At 37.1% G+C, this 24,838-nt stretch overlaps 1 protein-coding gene across 4 annotated transcripts; it reads right to left on the bottom strand.

Annotated features, from left to right (window-relative positions):
- Nucleotides 1-5,635: 5,635 nt before the first annotated feature.
- LOC136207196 (uncharacterized) lies at nt 5,636-22,557 on the bottom strand. Of its 4 annotated transcripts, none has more exons than XM_065998500.1 (26): nt 22,198-22,555; nt 21,883-21,963; nt 20,838-20,975; nt 19,764-19,874; nt 19,615-19,665; nt 19,414-19,514; nt 17,823-17,916; nt 17,363-17,494; nt 17,014-17,274; nt 16,823-16,901; nt 16,442-16,533; nt 16,249-16,332; nt 15,703-15,777; nt 15,532-15,579; nt 14,095-14,190; nt 13,590-13,819; nt 9,823-13,343; nt 9,633-9,712; nt 9,349-9,429; nt 9,136-9,207; nt 8,948-9,044; nt 8,770-8,824; nt 7,920-8,048; nt 7,719-7,836; nt 7,061-7,143; nt 5,636-6,198 (listed from the first exon to the last, which is right to left on the bottom strand). In XM_065998500.1, exons 1-26 carry the CDS (start codon nt 22,360-22,362, stop codon nt 5,793-5,795), a joined length of 6,480 nt encoding a protein of 2,159 aa, XP_065854572.1. In that variant the 5' UTR covers nt 22,363-22,555; the 3' UTR covers nt 5,636-5,792. The 4 variants fall into 4 exon arrangements, with proteins under 4 accessions (XP_065854572.1, XP_065854571.1, XP_065854574.1 ...); XM_065998499.1 differs by having other exon boundaries at nt 8,948-9,053; nt 22,198-22,554; XM_065998501.1 differs by lacking the exon at nt 7,061-7,143 and having other exon boundaries at nt 6,011-6,198; nt 8,948-9,053; nt 22,198-22,557.
- Between the last annotated feature and the right edge of the window lie 2,281 nt (nt 22,558-24,838).

Below are 24,838 nucleotides of genomic sequence, written 5' to 3'. Positions count from 1 at the left end.
CTAATTTATCTCGGATTCTTTCCAAATTTTCTAATAAAAACTTTGGGCATCACTTCTCTAATTTATCTCAAAGTATTTCTATAATTATCTTTCCCACCTATCAATCCCAATAAAAATTTATAATTTATCTCTTCATTTTTTAATCACACTCAAATCCCAAAAAATATTAAACAGTAATATTATCCTACATCCTCAGTTCATCTTCTCAATTCATCAGCTATATAATCAATTTTGTTTTCAAATCACCTCGCTGTGAAACTTCCAATTACTAATAGCCATTTTTTTATTGTCTTTGAGAAACTCTATCAGATTCTGATTTACTCGGTCTTCAAAAGAAGTTTGGGAAAAACGTATCAAAATCTTTCAATTTCAAGAACTTAGACCATAAACCTCATTAAATGACGTGATTTTCAAATTTGGTTTTTCATTTTTCTGTTATCATGTTTTGTATCGTAAAGAGCATAAAATCTATTAGAACTATTTCATAATTTATTAAATTTAAGAAATTTACTTCTAGAAATGCTCATAGACATCATTTTGTATAAGAAATTGGGTACTTAAAGCAATATAAAATATTTTTATTAGATATTTTGTTAAATGTAATAAGAAAAGTGTCATTTTTAAGTAATTCTTTTATACAATTTACTTTTCTACTTATTTTTTTTATTTCTACTTATTTATTAGGTCCCATTTAGTAATTCGCCCCGGACCTCTAAAATCTCAGGATTGGCCCTGGATAAATGGATCACCTGAGTAAGTCGACACGACACGTTTACAACTCGCGAACCCATATTGACACCCCTAATTTAAATACACTGATATTACTTTATATATAATTTATTCTAATTAGAAATATTAACATAAAGGTGCACCAATAATAAGCAAGTAAATCATTTTTTATATTAAAAAAAAGTTATCGTAGCCTTACCAAACACACTATTTATTGCAGATGTTCTTAAACACTAAAGTCCAAAGCTTAAACTGTAAACCCTAATCGGTTTTTTTCATCTCTAACTAAATAGGTAAGTTACGTCATTCAACTCAAAACATTTAAATCCATTTTTATATGGATTGTAATTTAGATTTCAACGATTGATTTTTTATATAAATACATAATAATTGGGCATGTTGGACTGTTTTTACTTGGTTTGGGAATCAATTTCTTACCTTAGTACACCTCATAGACTCGATCTATGTCCAATCCAATCCAGCCGATGAACATATTTAATTTTAAAGGAAATTACATTTATTATTTAGTCAAATAAATTTTTTTTTGAACGAATGAATTCAATTAATCAACAAACAAATTATGACAATGAGTCTCCTGTAGCCAGTCGTGAGCAGAAAAAGAAACATACTCACTAGAGTTGGACAGAGCATGACGTGCAACGACATGTGCCCCCTGTTTACTAGCCTAGGACATAAGACACTTTAAAATCGTGTCTGTTACTCAAAATAGCTCTACAATTCTGTATGATATAGCCAAATTCAGATAAATCTAATAACAAAGAATTGATACTGTTTAAAACAACCAAAGAATCAGTTTTAAAGAGGACATTAACACAATGCAGTTGAGCCGCCCAGTAGATAGCATCATGGAGCGTTAATGCTTCTATAACACGAACCTCGGCAACATGCGGTTATAAACTGCCCCGACAAGCCATGAAGGACCCGTCCGAGCTACGCAACAGGGCCCCAGTTCCGCTTGCGTTGGCTGCCTAAATTACTGCAGCATCGTTGGTGCACTTGACAGCTCCTGCACCAGGTCTCCGATCCAACGCGTCTGCCCCGTACTACCTGCACCAGTTCTGGTCCGATCAAGTGTAGTCGCCTTCAGCCGCCTCCAGTCCGCCAGGAAACGAGCAACAGCAGGAACCGCATGTGACAGGAGTTGCACTTTGTTCTCCCACACCACCTAGTTGCATTGAGTCCATATCATCCAAAGTGTCATAGCCATCAAGCAACACGTGTCCTGATTCAAGGAAGATACAACAACAACAAAGCCTTAGTCCCGAAATGATTCGGGGTCGGCTAACATGAACCATCATATAAAACCGTGAAAATCAAGTCGTGTCAGCGACACAGATTCGCTCCCTCCACTCCGTCCTATCCACTACCATATTTTCCTCAATTCCCAATAAACTCATATCACTCTCGATCACCCTCCTCCAAGTTTGCTTAGGTCTTCCCCTACCCCTCACCACTACATCCATTTGCCACTCTTCGGTTCTCCTAACCGGCGCATCAAGCGCTCTACGTCTCACATGGCCAAACCACCTTAGTCGGTTTTCTCTCATTTTATTCTCAATAGATGTGACCCCTACTTTTGTCCTAATTATTTCATTACGCACCCGGTCCTTTCTCGTGTGACCACACATCCATCTCAACATACGCATCTCCGCCACCGACATCTTATGGATGTGGCAGTGTTTCACTGCCCAACACTCCGTACCATATAACAATACTGGTCTAATTGCCGTCCGGTAGAATTTTCCCTTCAATCTATTAGGCATGCCGGGATCACAAAGAAAACCCGTAGCACTCTTCCACTTCGACCAACCAGCTTTAATCCTATGGGCAACATCTCCATCTACTTCTCCATCCGTTTGGATAATAGATCCTAAATACCGGAAGCAATCCGAGGCCTGAACAACTCTCCCATCTAGGGTGATTGTCCCTGCCTCTAGGGTGATTCAAGGAAGATAATGTTGAGAAAATTAACTATTAATTTAAAACGATTAAATAGAAAAAAGGAAATTGTAGTGAAGTTCCAATTAATGAGGGGCTGTTTTTATAATTTGTATTAATGAGAGATTATTTTTGTAATTTGTAATTATTTAAAAAAAAAAGAAATAAAGAGAGGTGTGAAAGTGACCACCAAATTCAATGGTCTTAGACCACCAAAATTTGGTGGTCAAATGAAGAATTAATTGTGCCAGCAAAATGCTGGCACAATTAATTAAAGGAAGTTTCATCCTTGGCTATAAAAGTCAAAGATGGTCATTTAGTTTGAGTATTGTGGGAAGTAAGAATAAGAAAAAAAAAAAGTGGGAGAAAGATGTAGTTGTGAGGAGGTACAATGGTGCCTTGTGAATTTTGAGAGTTTATTTAGAGGGTAGTCTAATTATTTTGGAGAGAGATAAAAATAGTAAAGATAATTGTTTTGGATATTTTTGGGAAACACCCGAGTGCTACTATTTTTGTTTTATCTCATTGTAACTCTAGAAAGTTTTTAGAGAACACCCTCTTGTAAACCTCATAAATTCAATAAAATTGTTTTATCGCTTCCGCTAAATTGTCGCAATCGAGAAGAATTCCCAACAGTGGTATCAGAGCTATGGTTCAATGTAGCGTCACCCACCAAATCAATTGGGCGTGAGAAAATGGAGAAAATGAGCAAGCAGTTGAGGGAAGGACTGCTGGCATGGGGAAGCCCAAATGTTTCGTGTAAGAAGTTTGGGCGCGTGCAATTGAATTGCAGAAACAAGAGAAAAAAAAAGTGTCAACGTGACAGACCATGTTGACGAAGAAGAATTTGCTTAATTTGGAGACAAGTGCTCCAATAATTGAAGGTTGATGAGAAGTGCATCAACAAATTGATTCGGTGAGAAGTGCACCGAGAAGTTGTTTGCGGAGAGAAGTGCTCCGGTGATGATGGGAAAGTACATCATTGATTCGGTGAGAAGTGCACCGAGAAGTTGTTTGCGGAGAGAATGCTCCGTTTACAAGGTGATGATGGGAAAGTACATCAAAAAAAAAATGATGAAAGTTTTAAATTAATAGTTAAGGGGAAGATTGTTGAGAAAATTAACTATTAATTCAAAACGATTAAATAGAAAAAAGGAAATTGTAGTGAAGTTCCAATTAATGAGGAGCTGTTTTTATAATTTGTATTAATGAGAGATTATTTTTGTAATTTGTAATTATTTAAAAAAAAGAAATAAAGAGAGGTGTGAAAGTGACCACCAAATTCAATGGTCTTAGACCACCAAAATTTGGTGGTCAAATGAAGAATTAATTGTGCCAGCAAAATGCTGGCACAATTAATTAAAGGAAGTTTCATGCTTGGCTATAAAAGCCAAGGATGCTCATTTAGTTTGAGTATTGTGGGAAGTAAGAATAAGAAAAAAAAAAGAGTGGGAGAAAGATGTAGTTGTGAGGAGGTACAATGGTGCCTTGTGAATTTTGAGAGTTTATTTAGAGGGTAGTCTAATTATTTTAGAGAGAGATAAAAATAGTAAAGATAATTGTTTTGGATATTTTTGGGAAACACCCGGGTGCTACTATTTTTGTTTTATCTCATTGTAACTCTAGAAAGTTTCTAGAGAACACCTTCTTGTAAACCTCATAAATTCAATAAAATTGTTTTATCGCTTCCGCTAAATTGTCGCAATCGAGAAGAATTCCCAACAGATAAAACCTGTAAAATAGCATCAATAAGATAATCGGATTGGAGCAGATCCAAGTTGAATCCCACGATATTCCAGCACTCTTAGTTATAAACACATCTCACAAAAATATTATAGTCGTGTTCAACATCAACATGGCAGAACGGACAATGGATAGGAACCGATAAGCCCCGTGCTGCCAATCTTTTTCTCGTGGCAATGCAACATGCAAGCAATTTCCACATAAACATTTTGACCTTGAGCGGGATGTTCAGTTGCCATAGTCGAAGCCACCCCTCATGACCCCTATTCCTCCTTTGCTCCGAACACAACGCCTTATAGCCGAAAGCCACCCCTCATGACCCCTATTCCTCCTTTGCTCCGAACACAACGCCTTACAGCCGGATTTACTAGTGTGCACCCTATTCTTCGTGTAGTGCCACATTAGCCCGTCACAGATATCTCTTATCGGTAAAAGGATCTTCTATACCTCCCTTGCATCCGAATCCGAGAGGAGAGATGCCACTTTCCCTCTATCCCACACCTTCCTACCCGGAACTAATAAATCGGCCACTTTGATATTCTCCCAGTGCACAAAAGCACCCTCCTGCACTCTTTGGTCAAATAGTTAGTTGATCTTTTTTTTTTTTTTAAGGGATGAGTCTATTCATATAAAAATTGTTTATTTGACATTGTTGAATTTGTTTTTTTTTTGATAAACATATGACACTCGTAAACATTGAATCTTTTTATGATATTCATATAACTGATCCTTTAATTTAAGCATAAATTAATTAGAATTCTCTTACACCATCAGCAATCATGTTTCAATTTGAAAAACACCTCATTTAAAATTAAAAATCATCAACAGTTTAAAATTAGAACGAAAAAGGTCCAAATTATATATTAAGTTTTTCCATACCAATATTTAGTGTTTTTTTTTTTTTTTTAGATTCTGAACTTTATGTTTAATTGATTCAGTGTCTTCTTCTTTATGTTAGTTTTGCGACTCTTTCACAACTTATCCAAACAACAATAACTTTAAGAAATTGAATTTTTCAAATGATTAACATTCTGTATGACACAATTTCTAAGCAATGTTACTAGTTTATAATCATAATTTTTATCGTTAATGGTTAAGAAATTGTCTAAATTAATAATTTTTTTTTTTACTTTATTATAAGAAGTTTTAATTTAAATTTTGTAGTAATGCAAGTAGAGATTGAAGATTAAAAGATAGTTCCAGCCTCTGATTTCCTTTGCCTTCAAATTTTTCTAATACTCATTTGTTAAGAATTAATTTTCATTTTAAATCTAATTCAGTACTGCCTTTATGATTAACGAGTACAAGAATGAAGTAATAATAGAGTACAACAAAACTATAAACTACTCCTAACAACAATCTCATGAATGTTTTCTTTCCCATTTCCCTTCCCGTCTTCCATCTCTCTCTCTCCGCTCCATTACTTGTCTCGACTTGCTTCCTCTAGCTCCATGTCTTTGACCAGATCCAGATTGTCCATCAAATGCTGCCATCAGTTCTGGATCACCCATACTACCAGTATCACCTGAGTCCCTGCTTCCATCCAAATTTTCTTCATAACTGCTACCGCAATCATCGCTTCTATCTCGCGATTGAAGAATCGTTGGAGGCTGCCCTGAAAATGGTCTCGAACCAGACAACACTATTGATGGCATGCCCATACCAGACGATACCTGATCTTCCATGTTCCCTCTCCCGCTATTGCTTCTCGTACGGCCTGCGCTACCTGATCTTCCATGTTCCCTCTCCCGATACCTGTCTCGAGGCCTGTACATGAAAGAAAAATAAGAAAACGATACATCTCTTCTTCCACTGAGTTTTATCTCAACAGACGACTCAACTATCAGGGAATCTACACATTATATAATTTTCTATCCAAACAGGAAAACTATCAAGATACCAATCCAAAATAACATGAACCCGAAACAACCCAAAAGTTCTACTCGTGTGGTTATTCAGCCAACCAACAAAAAATAATGTTATATATCAAGTTTGATTACAAATTTGCTAAAAGAAAAGGATCCATTTCTTTTACTTCTGGCCTTAGTTTTAATCAACATATTAATATTGAAAACTTCTCAACATGAACAAAACCTAAAATGGCCGGGGCCAACTACATATGGATTTTATTGAGTGTCTAATTATAGATGGATTTTATCAAATTCTACTGATCTTATATGGTTGCTCTAGTAAGAGCACAATCATTTCTTATACAATGCACAAGGATTAGTATAAATGAAATGTTCAAAGAACAAATGATGATGTTAAAAGAATAGTGTGACTACTCAATTAGTTCACCTATAATTGCAAGTGGAGAGCACGGATTCAACAATGAAACCTTTCGTCTAAGAAAGCAAGAGGTCATAGATATAAAAACCCTGGTCAAGGTAATGCCTGCAAACTAGGGAAAGAAATGTAGTATGGCAGAATCTACTTCACTACTCTCCTTTTCAATTTCTAGTTTGACTGAAAACCAAGTAGAAATATGATATATTCCTAAAGAGTAACAAGTAAAATATGAGCAAGAACCTGTCATTTCATTATTCCAATTGTTATGTTTGTGATATTTGTCGGGAACTATAACTACACTAAAGTGGATTAACCCATCGTTTAAGAAAACCATTCTCACCTACTATGAGTTGACGAAGAAAAGTCACGCCGTGATGATCGCGATCCAGATTCAGCCTGCCCCAGTTCACGCTGAAGTTCCCTCTACATGCAAATTTGCACCAATATCGTGTAAACCATTGCAAACCAAACATATCCTAAGTAAACCAGGAATGCAAAGAAACCTAGGACCTTCAAATCTTAGATAATGTTGACTAATCAGACGTTCAACCCAACAAAATTATAAAATAGATTACAGCAATCTTTGATAATCGGAGCTGCAAATCAAATGGCATGAATAAATACTTGAACTCCATTTACTAATGAAGTAACAATATATGGTAGGATGGACCTCTGTTCTACATGCTTTAAACCCAAGGGGGCATTTGCATGCGGGGATGTCTCACACAGATAATATATAAAAGCTACTATTGCCTATCAACTTAAGTTAGGTCAATTGGTTTCTTTACATACGTAACAGAAAATTTTATTGAAAACAGTAAACCACTTCACACAATTTAATTTATACCATGGTTGATTAAATATGTCGTAATCAAGAAGCTTAGAGCAAAAAGAATAGTTAACTCAGCATGTCTCAATACGAGGAAGTCATAAAAATAAGTAAGAAGTCCAGTCTAGAAGAGTGCATCTATGGGTGAGAGAGCTACAGAAAGCCTTACCTGCATTTGCCTCTCCTTCTCCATGTCAAGATTGTGACGGAGCTCCCTAGTTTTTGCACGTTCAAGTTCAAGTAGCTGCCGTCTCTCGATTTCCTTTTCTGCTTCAGCTGTCCTTTCCCTAGAACACATTAAGAGCTAAATTTAGCAACCATTTCCTCTCACAACATTGAATTGATAACAATTTAGGAATGTATGTAAAACCTATCAAGTTCTCGCAGAAGTTCCTCTTCCCGTAAAGCAGCTTCTTCTAGATATTTCCGGCGTGCACTTCTCATGAGTAGCTTTCTTTGCCTGTTGGCTATAATGTGTTCTTGGAGTTTGGCTTTTTCTCTGAAAAGAAAATATCAGCAAGTTATAGTGTATTTATGCATTACTGTTTTATCAATTAGTAAACCGAGGGAAAAAAACAATCGACGAGGATGCCAATTAGTTGTTAAGTTCAATACTAGTATAGCAAAGAGGATATCAGCATCAGAAAGAGCAACTAGCAAAGTAAGGTACAACTTATCATTTATCAACAATGATATATTTCTACAATTTTCAAAAAGAAAACTGACAAACAAAAAGGAACGGAAGTTTTTAGATGTAGTGTATAATTTCAGCAAAGAAAGTTAAAGCACAAAGCTATTGTTTAGCAGACAGTAGACAACTTGATTTGGTGTATTCATCTTTTCTTTTCCGTTGGGAGTCAACATGAATAACTTTAACTGTGAACAATACTAGGGAACAAGTGCTTGTACCACCATGTAAGCATCTCCTTTGACAGTTTAATATTTTTTCCACAAGCATTAATTTATTTGTGGACAAAGATGTCAATGCTTTTGAACTTAGCCATATACATATTGGATCATCTACATCTACGGTTGTGTAAATTCCACAAGAAGAACAAAGATTAGTTTTTAAGAAAAACGACCCAGAGAATTACTTGACGGCTATTTCAGAACATTCCCCCTTTAAGTACACGCCTATTTTCACTTAGTAGAGTTGTCTAATGCCAATTTAATTTATTTTACAGTAAAAAATACAATTAAAGGTGAATGATAACACATACAAGGTACTAATGCGATCCTTGATTTCTTGGAGACGGCTATCGTGCTTTACAGAAGCTGAACAAAAAAAATGTGAAGTACCAAAAAGAATTAATGTAAGTTAAAAAAGCTATATTCCAGAACTAGAACTGTAAAACTGCAAAGAAAAAAAATATAAAAAAAAGTATGACTTTTCCTTACCACCAACTGAAGAAATTTGTTTCTCTTTCTTAGTTTGTTTTGATGATTCTTCTACTTCATTTTCTTTATGAAGAATGCCCAATTCTATTTCAGCCTCCTGAAGTTCCTAGAAGACAACAAAGCATATTAAGTCCATGAACTAGCTAGAAGGCGAAAAACATCCCGACTAGTAGGCGAAACATGTTTACCATTGCCTCTTCATCCATTTTTTCTGAGAATATCTCAAAGTATGAATGCACTGAAGTTAGATTAGAAAGGACCTGTAGCACATAAATTAACAAACAATTAACAGTAAATAGGATACTTAAAAAGTTCCCTTTAAATGGATGGAAGCATTATGGTGTCAGTAGTATCATCAGCAACAACAGTCAACACTCTGCTACCATAACTATTTCTCTCACCTGAAGAATTGCTTCACGGGTGCTCCCAAAATCTGAATCAACTTCTTTTAGAGAATTAGAATAGAGAACTTCTCTCAAGGCCTTATGAAAGAAAAGCACGGTTCAGTAATTATGGAACTGCTAACAAATAGCTGCAGTTACTATTGAGAGATAACTGCTTAAAAGAGCAAGGCTTCTATCATTTTTGCATGCATGTATATATGTGTGTCTGTGTAGAAGTGATTTCAAAATGTTGTCATGTGGACAGAAACTTTCACTGCATGCAGCTGAGTTCTGGGACAAACCTCTTTTGCTTCACTCCCTTCATTTCTCAATTTACACAGGACTTCACAAGCATTTTTCTCCAGATCACCAGCCTTGCCTCCTAGAAAACAAGGGAGGATGAAAAGGAAAGGGAAAAATTAGATAATTTCATGATCTCAACCTGTCTGTCTCACTCTCTCTCTAACGCTAGACAATGTAAAAGGACTATACCAGTTCTAGACAACCCTATACTCTCAATATTTCTCCAAACTTCTTGAGGTATCAAAGAAATATCTTCAGCTGATGAGTACAGGCAGGCACCAGCAACAAGTGCTAATGAGAGCCGTAGTAATGGGCCCTCACAAGTTGGCAGTGCAGTCTTTCCCAAAAAATGAAGCACGCTATCAGCTCCAGCAAGAAAAGACTGTAGCTGTTGCTGGGAAGCATATGGTATGTAACTTAGAAGCAGTGCCATAGCATGAGTTCTTAGGGTTAGTAGTGTATCTGACGATGCCAACAAAACCACCTGATCCCATGTGCTTGACACCATAAGTGATAGAAATGGCTCGGGGACTGAAAAAGCCAAGCTTGGTTGCGTGAAGTTGTTACAAAATATCTTAGACTGCAGAACTGCTTCTCCATTTGCAGCTTGGCCAGCCAATTGACCCAAGTGTTTAAGTGCTATAAAGCGCTGTTCAGGTTCTGCATGGCCCAGCAGTGTACCTAATAGATCAGTGAGAGGCCTGTCACTCTCACGAAGATTATGAGTACCTCTCACAAATAATGTTGACAACCATTTATCAGACCTCAAGCGCGAGACAATTTTTGGCGCACTGCAAGAAAATGATTTTATAGTACAACAAATTGCACCAATGACATTGTCCAGCTGAAAGTAAAAGGGTACTCCAAGTAGACAATCAAGAAGTAGAGATGTGGTTTCCCAACAATGGCTTTCTTGGAGCTTCAAAGTGAAATCAGCAAGACCCTGTATCCCAATCCTCCAATGAACTGAGAAGTCTTCAACTGGTTTAATTGCAAAAGAATTTTCACAGCTATCAGCTTCAGCATTTTGAACTTGTGGATGAATTGAAGATAAGCATCTAGAGTACACAAAACACTCAGCTGATGTAATTACCAGCTTTTTTACCAAATGATGATGAAGATTCCAACAGAGCTCTAAAGTTGGATTTAGCTTTGCAAGGATGTTTTCCAAGCCTTTAGAGAAGTCTTTTACTTCCTCCACAGATAAATGATAATCCTGTTGTTTTGAAGCTACAAAATCAAAGTCATCCCTTTCCATCTTCTCAGAATTAGAATTGTGGTAGATATCACTAAGAAACCACGAACCCTTTTCCAAGCTACTGTCAGGAAGTGATCCTTCGTTAACATCATAAAATTTGTCCAACTGAATTGGTAGAAACCCGAAGACTCTTAAAGTCTGAACTAACAGAACTTTGCAGCTCTCCAAAACTGTCTGAAAAGCACAAAGGTAGTCATGGAAAGAAGTGGTTGGCTCAAAAGAAGTAAAATCTGCCCACAAAGTCAAGGAATTCAATATCTCTCTTCTTCGTTGAAAAGATAAATCATTGAACACAGAAGCCAGGATGAAAATCATCAGTGCTTTGCAGTATTCTTTTTCTGCAGGTACATCTCCATTCTCATTTTTCTGTCTAATGTTAACAAAAAGCTCCTGAAAACAAAGTGATTCAAAATTAAGACAACAATCATCAACCAATGTCTTTTCTTCATCAGGCACCTTGCTGAAAGAATATGATATAAGTGGCTTTAAAAGGCACATTATAGACTCGAGAAATGGCACATCACAGTACGAGGCTCTACAGAGAGAGACCAATATTTGCACCACTCTTGGCATCTCTGGTACCATGGCTTCCATGTGCTCAGTAACAATGGCTTCAAGTATATAAAAGATGATTGCTTTGGCATTTTTTGCAACATAGCCTTTCAAATGATCAGAAACAGTATGAGACGTAACATGACTGTTACGGAGCAATTGCCATGAGCACACATCAGAGAACCAACACAAGATATCAGGCACAACAGTGGAAGATAGAGATTGCAGTTGCAATCCAACAGCCTCCAAAATGTGTTCCCCAAATGTTTCAAATTGTTTCTTTAAATTTGGAAAGAACTTATTAATGTCAGGATAAATAGCACGAAAAGACTGATCTCCATGTTGCTGATCCGAAAACTCAAACCTCTGATGGATTGGAGAATCTTGATTGAACCCTAATTGTCCAATTCTCCCATGTTTTTCTTGGTTGAGAACATTATCTACTGCTGCAAGCTCGTCAGAAAATATAGCAAGTAAACAAGTTAGTTGTGACAGATCTGAAGCAAGGAAAAGCCGTTCCTTTATAAACTGTTCTGCATTACGAGATATTGCCATCCATCCAAGAAATCTAACAAGGGGATAAGAACTGTGAGAAAATACAGATATTCTTTGCACCCAGGCTGACAGTGGAATCAAGCTTCCACACCGATATCTGCTGTTGACATTGACAGCAAACTCTGACCCCTCACCGACACTTGAAGCAATTACTAATCTTTGAAGTAATGCCCAGCGGCGTTGCACCCCGTGTATCTTTTCCACATCCAACTGCAGATTGCCTACTTTGGACTGGTGGTAGAATGATGTTAGCATTGCATTAAGGTATTCAGCAGAACCTAATATGATATCAATTACTTCTTCAGGAGCACAGTAAAGATGTGTAGCTGAATGCAACAAAAAGATAAGGCAATGCATAAGAATTTCATGCATTGAATGTTGCTCTTTTTTCAACCATCGAATAAGAAAACTACACAGCAGAGCTTGATTTTGTCGAATCAAAGTTACAGCATCTGCACATTCTACATCATTAGAAGTCAAGTCTATGACTTGCCCATCAATATCTTCGAGGTGTGGTGGAACAGATTCCCCATCTGGCAGGCTTCTCTGAAACTTCCTGTCTAATTCAGCAGCCTCAAGCAGTATTTGAAGAACAATTTTGTCCCTTTTCTTTTCAAGAAGAGCTATTTTTTCCAAGTCAAAAATATTCTTCTTAGAAGAAATCCCCAATTCTCGGATCTCATAACTTTTTGTACTTCTCTCATTAGCAATCACTGGGCTTGTTATCTTTGGACTGGATCTGAAAGACATCATGAAAAATGGATTCACATAGCACTCTGCAGCCAGAAGCAATGCATCTACAGCAGCATCATGACCTTCAAGAGCCATATCATTCTGCGAGTGTAAATCCAAAGCTAGGCGCCGAAACTCAGAAGCCCTAAGTTCACAGTCACCATAACTGATGAGTTGAAAATAGTCTGCTTGCAAGTTGAAGTATTCAGAATGGGCATCAGCATCTAATACTAAACCGTTTGGAAACAGATCAGTAAATTTTTTCTCAACTGCACGCTTCAATTCAGAGCTGGGATCCTCACAGCTGGAATCCAAGATATGTTCCTTGGGACTGCCAGAAACATTTGTCAGGACTATGGTTCGTAATTCCACGGGAGCAAAAAGAAGACTGGCATCTTCAAATATATCCATCTTTACAGAACTATCAGGGGAATCAACTTTCCCATCTGAATCATCTTGGCTGTTTGATTTAGAAGACGTTCCTGAATAACGAACAGAAGAATGGGATGAAGCAGTTAACATTTCATGCTCAAAAAATTTAGAAATTGGGGATTTGCAAAGGTCAATTTCAGGAGGCAGCTGCATGTGAGGTTCCAATATTGAGAGAAGTACACTGTAGAGAAAAACACTATGAATCTGTTAGTCAAATATAGCAGACAAAAGCAGCACCAGAACCAAGAGAACTCTAATACTTTAAATTATTGATAGGGAAATATGTATCAGTTTTCTTGCTTCTTGCCACAACACAATGTCAAAATACATGCATGAAGTCTAAATTGTTATGTTTTGAGACTTCCCTGAACGATCAAACATTTACGGAGAAACACTGTAAAAGCCTTATCTTACAGATATATCATACCTAGGAGCAACTGACCCACGCCTCCATTCAGATTCTAAAGAAGAAAGAACAGCTGGCTTTTGGACAGCTATACGGATGATGTTCAGAGCAACTACACAAGATTGTTCCTGGTTTTCCATAAATGTGAAAGAAACATCCCCAAAGGCTATCGTACTCCGTGGTGCATAGATTGCAGGATCAATAAAAGGTTCAAGCATCTCGAGAAGAAAGAGAATTTTGTGCTTAACTTCCTGAAAGGTTCATAATAAGAAATAATAATAATAATAATAAAATATCATTTCCAGAGTGGAAAAGAAAATAAACTAAAAAGTTATATCAGAATAGTTAATTCACAATCATAAATCTGAAAAGGCTAATAACTCCTATTAACAGCTCCAATCTCACGAGATCTATAAGATAAGAAATTGGCCAAGATTCTTTGACAAAGAAAGAGGTGCGTAAATAAACTCAAGGTTCTAAAAACCAAACAAGTCAGAGAAGTCAGATGCCAAAACATGGAAAATACCTTATACTTCCCCAACATATCATCCATGTGACCAGACAAAGCAAGCACAACATATTTGAGAGCTGCTCGTGCACGGGATGGCGAAAGTCGAGCACCCTGAAAAGCAATGCAAGAACATTTAGAACTTAAACACCAATATATGCATAAATAGGATAAGGCTCCATGCCTCCATCAGATAAAATTACGTAGCAAATACAGATGCAACAATAAGCATGACACAGGGTTACTGACTGCTAGTTCAACTCTTCTCTCCTCATCTTTATAAACTTACTTCCTGTCCATATATTCCTGTTCAACCCAACAATACCTTGTTTCCTTCGTTGATTCAAATATGTTCATTTGATCCTTAGAAATAGATAGAGAGCATATCATCTTTGGATTCCGATTCTCCCAGTAATTTCCTGCATAGCCTTTCTATTATTATCTTATTTATCTCCCTCGTTATCATTTATTCCTATTGGATGATATAGCCTTTCTATTATTATCGCATTTATCTCCCTCATTATCATTTATTCCTATTGGCTGATATAGCCTTTCTGTGAAAGGTACATACTCACCATTGATGTACATGTATTGGACAAATGAGATGTCACAAAAATACTAGAGTGAGTTTGTTGGCTGAGTTTGTTATTCAACTTAATCTGATTCAGATATGGAACAGATAATAATAAAAAATAACATTATTTATTTTGTTTACTTCTTGAAAGTAAGTGCTGCATCTTTTCATTGATATAATAAGCGATTTGAAGGATAAACTAAGTAATTTCAAAAGATACACTCCCTCCATCCCAAAATGATACATATACACCACATCCAACTTTCACGTGCTTAAAAAAATATAGAGTTAAAATAGTCGAAAGACTATTTATTTACACATAATTTTCCTAATTTACCCCTATTTAGAAAGTACTGGATGAGCATTAATTTATCACGATGTTCAATAACATTTGTGTTAAAATTATTTATCATTTCATGTTAATTTGTACTTTGTTAATTACTATACATGATAACCAAGGAATATACAAGGGAGATCAGAAAACAACTATTTTTTTTAAAGTTGTCTATAATTTGGAACGGACTAAAATGGCAAAGTGGTCTATCCATTTAGGATGGAGGGAGTAACATAGATTAAACAAAACTTAGCAATAATACAACAAACTATTTTTTTAGCCGCAAATAAATTGTTGACTATTTGTTCAATCAATAAATGTAATTGTAAGTAGAACAAAACATCAGAAATATAACTTATGACTAACATGAATTTTGACTTTAAGAATATAGAACAATTTTACATATTACAGATATTTTGTTAAATTTATAACATCTTTAAAAATTAATATTAAATACACTTGTGCATCACACGGCTAGCAAGCAACTAATTACTCTTTCCATGATAATTGGGTGCAATTTTACTACATGGGCTTATTACGCACATACCTGCATTATGCCTAGAAGGTCCTCTAGAAGCTCCACAGTTAGATCAACCTAAGTCAGACCCAACCCAAAGAGGGGAAGGAAAGAGAGAGATAGAGATAGAGATAAATCAAACGAAGTAAGAAAAACTTGAAGAAAAAAATGGAAGAAAACAAATCATGTTATGTTTCCAACCTTCGCAATGACCTGGGCCATCCAAGGTCCTAGCACACTAGAACACAAATCAATCAAAACACAAGCAGCTTTAGCCTGTAAAAGAAAATTACAGCATTATGTTTCCATATGAAAACATCATATGATATTACATAGAACCAGAACACGTTATGAAGGAATTTTGGCTCACATAAATAGTTCGCTAAAAGCTATGCAACCATACCAACGTTCTCTTCATGCATATAATGGCATTCAAACTGCCAAATGTAAGATTTTCACAGTAGATGACTAAGCAATTTGAGATCAGAGAGAAAGAAATGTGCCAACATTTGCTCCTAAAGGTCAAGTTGTTTACTTATGTAATTCACAGTATAGGTCAATTCTTACACAATTCTTTTCTTATTGCACAATTATAATGGGCGCACAAGTCTAGGTCAAGTTTCTTAGGTGAGATCATGCACAAAAGCACGAACCCCCTTGCAAAGATGAACACCTCAGCTAATGCCTATACATGACAAAGAAAAGGATATGCCATAAATTATTAAGAGCTGACTGTGAGAAACAAACATGTGATGGTGAATAGGATGATAAATAACCAGCACAGGCATGAAGAAGAGGATGGTAAACAATCGAACAAGACATAGCCACAATCTGCAAAAAAAAAAGTCCATGGTTATAATAGTTTTCCACCATAAATACATAACACATGTAACTCAAGCATGTGCATGAGAACAAGATTTAGTATTATAACAGACTTAACCTGAGACAAGGCTTGTTGTACAAAAGGCTGTTGCCATTGAGAAAAGGTATCATCAACATTTTCGCCAAGGCTGCTCATGGAAGGGCGAAGTGCTGCAGAAAGCCAAATTAATGCATATGAAATACATTCTCTGTAGAAACCTTAAGAAATTTGAGTCCATATTGTTTTAGGTTTCAAAAAATAGTTAACAAGCTTCTTGATAAAGAAACAACTCGGACAACAAGCCCTCACTGAAATACAACAGACAGACAGATATTGCAACAATTAGTTGACTCACAAGAACCAATAGAATAAATAATAGATAGAAACCATGTCTGAGGAATAGGAATGAAAACATAAACAGAAATAATAACTCAAGGAATCTCATATCTAATACTTGACCTGGAAGCAATGCCTGTACAAGTGGTAAAGCAGACCAAAACTCAGATCTGCTCTCTGCCAATCTATGACAAAGCATAGGCTGCAAAAATATAAAGCTTGAAGGTTAATTGAGGGATAGAAATGGTAACAAATATATATGTAAATCAGAGAATGCATTCTCAGAGTTTTATATCCCTAATACTGTCATCAACCTGAGACGCACAAGCATATAGAACATGTAAAATGCCTTCTTCAACTGCCCCTATATCCAAAAGATTTAGAATGCTCAAATCCCAATGATCATCAGGCATCTGAAATTCTTCTCCAAGCAAACTTGAGTAATCAGCCAAGGCAAGGGGATTCAGTACTTCAGTTTTTGGTATTTCATCTAGAGTAGAAGAAACTTCAGTGGCAGAAGCTGGGTCTTCTTGCACTGCAACAGGCTCCGTAAGCTTGTAAAGGATCCTTGAAGCCTAACCCAATTAGAAATGCAAACAAGAGCACTTGTAAGATCAATAATTGTCACTTAAAACTATAGAGCAGAAGACCTTGATTCATTACCGTTCTGCAAAAAGTTCCCAGATCAGATTCTCTGTATGCCTTTCTCAATAAAACAAAAACTGCATCCGAGCGGAACACCATGGAACTGGAATTTGACGAGGTACATGGTGGCATGCCTCGTGATCTTCTTGGCTGCCATTACAAACCATTCCATTTTATAACATACGAGAGCATTACACAAACAAAGCTAATTTAACCTGAATGTGAGATGATCAAAATGAGAAAGATAGCTAGATAACATATATCATGAAAGTACATTAGACATCAGAAACAAATGCTTGTCCAACATTCAACTCCTCTAATTCTAAAAAAATGTATCCAACAGTCTCTTCTTTGCCAAATATGACAAGAACTTCTCAAATAGTCAAAATTGTTTAATGTTTTTTTCGTATGCATCAATCTGTAGAAAAGCGATATGCGCCACAAGAATACAAAAAAATTCAAAGTACTAAGATGCTACCTCAAAGTTAGAAGAAACGGTTATGGAAGATGACAGCTGATTGTTCTTAGAAACTTCAGAGTCAGAGACACTGCCTGAAGTCCTTGTAGTCTCTCTGTAGCATCAACACAAGATTAAACATCAAATCACAATAAACATGGGAGCATGGGATTAATGTGAAAGAAATGTAATGTAAACAACAAAAATCTTACCATACACCAAATAACAAGTAGCTTAGAGGACCAAAAACAAAATTAATCTCAAACTCTTGTTCTATGTGAAAATTGCAACATGTGTATCTAAAGGGTGCTAAGTCACCTCAACCTAAGTGAAGAGACAAGAGCATAGCTGACTAAGCCAAATTTTGGAAAGTCCTAGAGTCACAAAAAAAAAAATCAATATCAATTATAGATTACCTCCTATACAGGCGCCAAGCAAGGAACATAAAAGCAAAAGCAATACAATACAGAGTATCCAAGAATTTATTAGTCTCTTCCACGATAGCAAAGCATACTTTACCTAAATATAGTGAGGATCCTTTTACCTAAATATTAATTAAGCATACTTTATCTGCATGATGCCAGGACCTTCTAGTCATATCAACATGAGACAGACAATATCCTCTTTCCTTTCTCCATGAGAAGAAAATTGATGCACAAAACAATAGAATTTCCTTTAATGTAAAAAGGAGATATTTAGCCAGCACTAGCCCTACTGCCTCAAAAATAAAAACCAAGTCACATTCTGTTCTTTATAATAAGTTTCAGTCATTATCAGGCTTTATATTGACAAGGATCAATATAAGGAAACTGGCATCATGAAGCATGCAGAGGAGAAAAACTGCATTTTCATTTATGACTGGCCATAAATATCCTAAAGCCCAATAAGAGATGGCAATTCGAAGCAAGTATTCAAATTCTATTAGTCTGCATAAATTTTCTGCTGAATTCTAACAACCTATCAGAAAGCTAAGAGCATCTTTAGTGGTAAATTGTAAAGCTTGTAACAAACTAGGTGCCACGTAGGATTAGTAAGAAACTAAAATAACAACCCACTAGAATGAGTTGTTATTTCAAAATTTTGTGGAGTAAAAGAAAAATATTAATTGATAAAGAAGGACTGAAACAGTATTTAACCAAAACTTTATTTCACTATCACTTCTACTTTGTCCCTACCCATACTTGCTTCCCACTGCGTGTGCTTTACACCAGCTTGCTTCCTATTTTTTTATACCTGAGTGCATCCCACTTTGGTGTGTGGAGAAAGAAACTAAGATTGATAGGGAGAGAGAAAGAGTTGTTAACAAATCTAGTAACAAACTATAATTAGTAACAATCCTCCTAATGGGTTGGTTACAACTAAATTTATTAAGTAACACCAAAGTGATGACCACTAGAGATGGTCTAATAAGCCACTAATCAGCTTTAATCAGGCATACATCCCAATCTCTACTTGGATTAGAGAATGATGTTTTGAATGAAATATTCAGAAGTAGAAAGCACAAAACAACACTGCAATTATGGTTTCTTCATGTAAAGCACAATCTTAAGCTAATATTGCTGTAAGCTGGCATCTAAACAATACATGAATGATATCCATCAAGTTTACTAACCTTTCATTCACAATATGAAGTATTGGGTACCATGGGCCCACCAGCATTGCAAGAAAACGTAAGTTCTGATCAGCAGCATCTGCGAAACTGGCTAATTCTACCTGCACAGCGACGAAGCTAATCAATAAGTAGTTAACCAAAATACAAATTCACAAATTCAAAAACGAAAAAAAATTCCTCAACTATAACAATATTACGCACCTCAAGTTGGGGAAGAAAGACTAGCAGCCGGTTTGTCATGTCTTGAAGCAACTACAAACAATAAGCATCAAAAAGCAAACATATATTATTCTCAAACAAAAACAGTAAAACAATATAAACCACATAGAATACATGATACTGTAGTCCACCTGAAGATGCATATCCTGAGCATCTTGCTTGTGCAATATAATGTTTGGTAACAAGTGGTTGACAACTGGTTGAAACTCTGGTTCAAGACCACTTACTGAAACCCCAATAAGCTGCAAAGAAGGAACAGCAAAAACAACTTCATTTGCAAGAAGATACCAGATGATATAATGTCATGAATGGGCTGTTGCTGTTTTAGAGTCCTAATTACTCTGTTAAAAAAAAAAAAAAGGGAGGCCCGGTCGCACTACGCGGGGAGGGATCCCACCACAAGGGTGTTCTGGGGGCAAGCCTTCCCCTGCCAATTTATTTGGCAAGAGGCCGCTCCTAAGACTCGAACCTGTGACCTCTTGGTCACACGACAACAACGTTTACCGTTGCGCCAAGGCTCGCCCTCTCCTAATTACTCTGTTATTTTTAAATTATTTCTTTAATAGTTTTATTCCTATTAGGAATATTAAAATTAGGATTCATGCATCTAGGATTTATTTCCATGATAGTAAGGATTCTATTTTAATAGCAGTAATTAATTCCTAATAAAGGACTACTTCTAAATGTTATTTAAAGGCTATTGCCGTTTAATAAAAGCAAGCAAAATTTCCAGCAAATTGAGATTCTGGAGTTCTCTCTTAAACCAGCTCCTAACAATTCTGAGATTGTGGGATTCTCTCTTAACGAGCTCCTAACTGTTTCAACAAGATAGGTAAGGTAAGGAAGACTTTTAAGCATTCGTTCCTAGAAGATTTTGGGTTACAAGGTCCCTTAACTAGATCCCAACTCCGTCTTCATAACACATTAGCATTTGAATTCAGGAAACAGGGAGGAAATAAACCAGCAGCACTGGAAGTTTTTCTATTTGGGTGCAAAGTTATGGAAAAATAATAATGATGAAAGATTAACAGCTTTCCAAAGAAAACGTCATAACATAAGACAGTTGCAAGCCGTAAAGCAATCGAAGTCTGAAAACCTAGCACATAATTAGAGCCAAGAACTGCAAAACTAAATGATAGCTAAAAATGTGATGGCACATTAATTCAGGATGCGTAGCAGAAAGTGCAGACTAAATTTCCAAATACCTGAAAGAAAAAAATGGCTATGGGATTTCCACGTAAACAAGATATCCTCACATAGCGGCATGGAGTGTAGTTCATAGGATATATCATATCACGGCGAGGAGCTTCACAGCGTGGCCGAACTTTTACAAATGTCTCCGGCTAGGCACAGAGAGAAGAAGAGTCAGTATACCATACTTCAATAAAAGCATGATAAAAAAAACATGTTTGAATGCCGTCCAGTAGTATTAATGGTACTTAATCAGCCCATCTTATAATATATCCATAACACTATGAGGAGATTATTAGAGATTATACAATTTATGACTGCATGCATGTTACGTCCATTTTATATTAACAATTAAACTTTCATTGTAGAAGACTTTGCTGTTACTGTTGCAAACATGATTTCAAATCACACAAGGTTATGATGCTGCAGGAAGGGGCTTTATGAATTGCTTGAAGGCAACAAAGGGCGGCCCGGTGCACTACGCATCCCGCTTAAGCGAGGGTCCGGAGAGGGGTCCCACCACAAGGATGTACTGGGGGCAAGCCTTCCCTTGCCAATTTTTTGGCAAGAGGCCGCTCCTAAGACTCGAACCCGTCACACGACAACAACGTTTACTGTTGCGCCAACATTTATTGCTTCGAAATTATTAATTGCATTTGTATCCAATGCATTAAGGCTCTGCAAAATAATGATTTATCAAAAACCATTACAATGATTTTTTTTTAAACGAATCCATGGTCCCAGTCACCACTTAAGCTGCAGCATACAAACATGTGATACAAATTATAAAATCCATTGTCAGAATTAGACGGCAATGCATATATAAAAGCTAGGAGTGAATTTATATCCTTATTTAAGCCATTTTGACAACAAAAGATTGGAGCAAAACTCAAGGTACTTTGAGCTGTAATTTCATATCATATATCACTCCCTCGTCATCATTTGAAGAAATAATAATAACTCCTCTTTGTTCTTATACAAGCCAGTGAACATTCAAAAACATAAAACACAACAAAAGAAATGGCCAGTATAGGTAATCTTTAAAGAGAAATTGCTAACCTTGTAACGCAAACCAACAGAGATTTCCCACTCAAGTACTGACTTGTTATATATCCGTAAATGAGAAAGCAAGCAAGGTTCCTGCAACCAAGAAAGTCGGAAAGAAACAAATAAACCAAGTGGAGCAACTTAATAAATAAGAATCTCCCGTTCTTTACTAACTAAAGAATAAAAATGCATGTAACTACTCCTATCTTTCCAGCTTGGAAGCAAACAGGCTTCAACTCCAGCAAAGTAATTCCAAGATTGCCAATAACAGCATGCCTAACTTGAAAAATATTTCCAAGAACAGCCATTGAAATACGTAGTACATACGTCGAGTTCGAGAAGGATCCACTCTTTGGTATTGGTGCCGGAAGACCAGTGGGAGCGGAGGTCAGCGTCAAGAACAAAAGAGGCCTTTTGAGATGGGGATTCCCTCGACATTCCCTTCACTTTGAAGCTGAGTGGCTTCACTCTCGGCTCTAATTCTATCTCCATGTCTTTCTGCGCTATTTGTTAGGGTTCAAAATGCATAGACTATACTTTGTTTCCAGAAACTGGAGGTGGAAGAGGAAGGGAAAGAGGAGGAGGAGGAGGAAGAAAGAAGATTGAGAATAAAGAAAATGTTGAAGCTCGCTGGTTTCGATCAAATATTTAAGAACAAATTTAATCCTAACATTTAACATTTAACATTTCAAGCTAAATACACATTTCACTCATGCGCAGTTCAAAATTTGATAACATTAATTTAACCGGATTTTTTTTTTTTTTTTTTTTTTTGGAAGAAAATAGTGAATATATTAGGAAGAATCAACAAACAGCGAATGCAAAATAAAATCCGGAGGGACAGGACCCCACTCCGTTAATTTTGACAAAGAATGACTTGCACGAGCAATAGCATTAGCAACCTCATTCGCCACAACGAGAAATAAACTTGATAGCCACGTCATTAAAAGAATTCAACAACTCCTTACAGTCTTCAATAAGAGTACCATAAGCCGATCGATATCGTGGTTGATGAATATCATCTACCACGCTCAACGCATCAGATTTAACAAGCAGTCTTTCAACTCCACGCCTTTTCACCCAGCTTAGCGCCTCCATAATCCCAAGTGCCTCCGCCTCCCTCGGAACGAAATTGCCCATCACTTTCTTCATCATTCCGCCGCAGAAGCATCCTGCACTATCTCGCAAAACAGCACCCATCGCCATGGTGCCCGACCCAGCAACCACAAAGGCATCAACATTTAATTTAAAAAAACCAGCAGGCGGTCGAACCCACTGAACAGCTCGATTTCGCACCTCCTCCCCTTTGCAGACATTCGTCATCCGCAACTGAGCCGCCTTCCAGTCTTGTAAAACCGAGCAAGCCATTTGGATTACCCCTGCTACCTGTGGCATCTCACCATGCCAAACCAGCCGATTCCGGCTATACCAAATGCTCCAAATCACAGCTGCCCACAAACAAACCTTCTCTACTGATAGCGACCTCATGACCGCCTGCATCCAGCCCAGAAATGTTCCGCTTCCGCACCCAAGGCGTCGCCCAAAATCTGTCTGTCGCCATATATCCTGAGCAAACCTGCAATTCTTAAACATATGCAGACTACTCTCAGGCTCCTCTCCACATATCCGGCAAAAATCATGTACTAAAACCATCCACCGGCCCAGATTTACCGCAGTTGGAATAACCTCATGACATGTTCGCCAGATTAAGTTCTTAATTTTTCACGGAACTTTCAATCTCCATAAATTCCTCCAACCCCCACTATCCACATTCACAGGTCCATGAGCAATCATTTTATAACAACTTTTCACAGTAAACACTCCATTAGGCTCATAACTCCAATACCAATCCTATGAATCATCATCTGCAGAAAAGGAATACTGATGATACTATTAACATCATGAGAATTACAAATATCCCGAATAACCCCAAGATCCCATTCTCGCCTATCAATACGGAATAGGGACGAAATAGGCGCTAACCTAACACTGTCATGTAAAACAGTAGTCGGTCTTCCTGCAACATTCTTAGAAATCCATGCATCCTCCCCAATCCGCAGGGTATCTCCATTCCCCACCCGTCTTCGACAGCCCCTCAACAAGACTTGTGTCGCCTCCCATATACTGCTCCAAACATAGCTTGGATTCTGACCCTTTAAAGCATGAGGAAGATCAGTATGAGGGAAATAACGTGCCTTTAACAACCTCGATACTAATGCATTCGGATCAGTCAAAATTCTCCATCCCTGCTTTCCAAGCATGGCCATATTAAAAGCTCTCAATTGCTTGAACCCCATCCCACCTGCCTCTTTTGCTACACACAAGCGCTCCCAAGACATCCATCTTATCCCAGAATTTCCATTACACCACCAGAACATATTGAACATCCGTTCCAACTCACGATAAACCCCAAGAGATAGTAAGAACACATTCATTGCGAAATTGGGCAAAGCTTGTAAAACAATTTTCAATAAGATTTCCTTCCCTGCTCTAGATAACAATCGATTATGCCACGATTGAATACGATCCCACGCACGATTCTTTATAAACCACAAAACTTGTGATTTATTTCTTCCTACCATCGACAGGAGACCCAAATATCTTCCCTGATCATTCGTAGCTTGCACCCCCAACCCATTGCAAATCGGAGCCCGAACACCCATCTCCACATTTCGACTAAACATAATAGCCGATTTATTGAAATTCACCACCTGCCCGGATGCAAGCTCATACTCATTTAACACCTCCTGCACTGCTTCACTCTCCTCTATCAAACTCTGAAAAAAAGATAACAATCATCTGCAAAAAACAAATGACTAATCATAGGAGCACTCCTTGCAATCTTACAACCATGCCATACACCCTCCCGCTCTTTCTGACGGATTAGACCACTCAATCCTTCAGCACAAATAATAAACAGATATGGCGAGAGGGGGTCACCCTGACGGACACCCCGGTACGGCACAAT

The sequence above is a fragment of the Euphorbia lathyris genome, chromosome 9 (assembly GCF_963576675.1).
Source record: "Euphorbia lathyris chromosome 9, ddEupLath1.1, whole genome shotgun sequence".
NCBI classification, from domain to species: Eukaryota; Viridiplantae; Streptophyta; class Magnoliopsida; order Malpighiales; family Euphorbiaceae; genus Euphorbia; species Euphorbia lathyris.
The sequence above is the reverse complement of the archived record's forward strand: the minus strand, read 5'-3'. Positions and strand labels throughout refer to the sequence as shown.

Coding starts and splice junctions, on each gene's coding strand:
- LOC136207196 (XM_065998499.1), bottom strand. CDS start 22,362: ATGGAGATAGAATTAGAGCCGAGAGTGAAGCCACTCAGCTTCAAAGTG. Junction 20,976..21,882: donor CTGTTGGTTTGCGTTACAAG/GTTAGCAATTTC, acceptor CTCTGTGCCTAG/CCGGAGACATTTGTAAAAGT. Junction 9,208..9,348: donor CCCGTGAAGCAATTCTTCAG/GTGAGAGAAATA, acceptor TATGTGCTACAG/GTCCTTTCTAATCTAACTTC.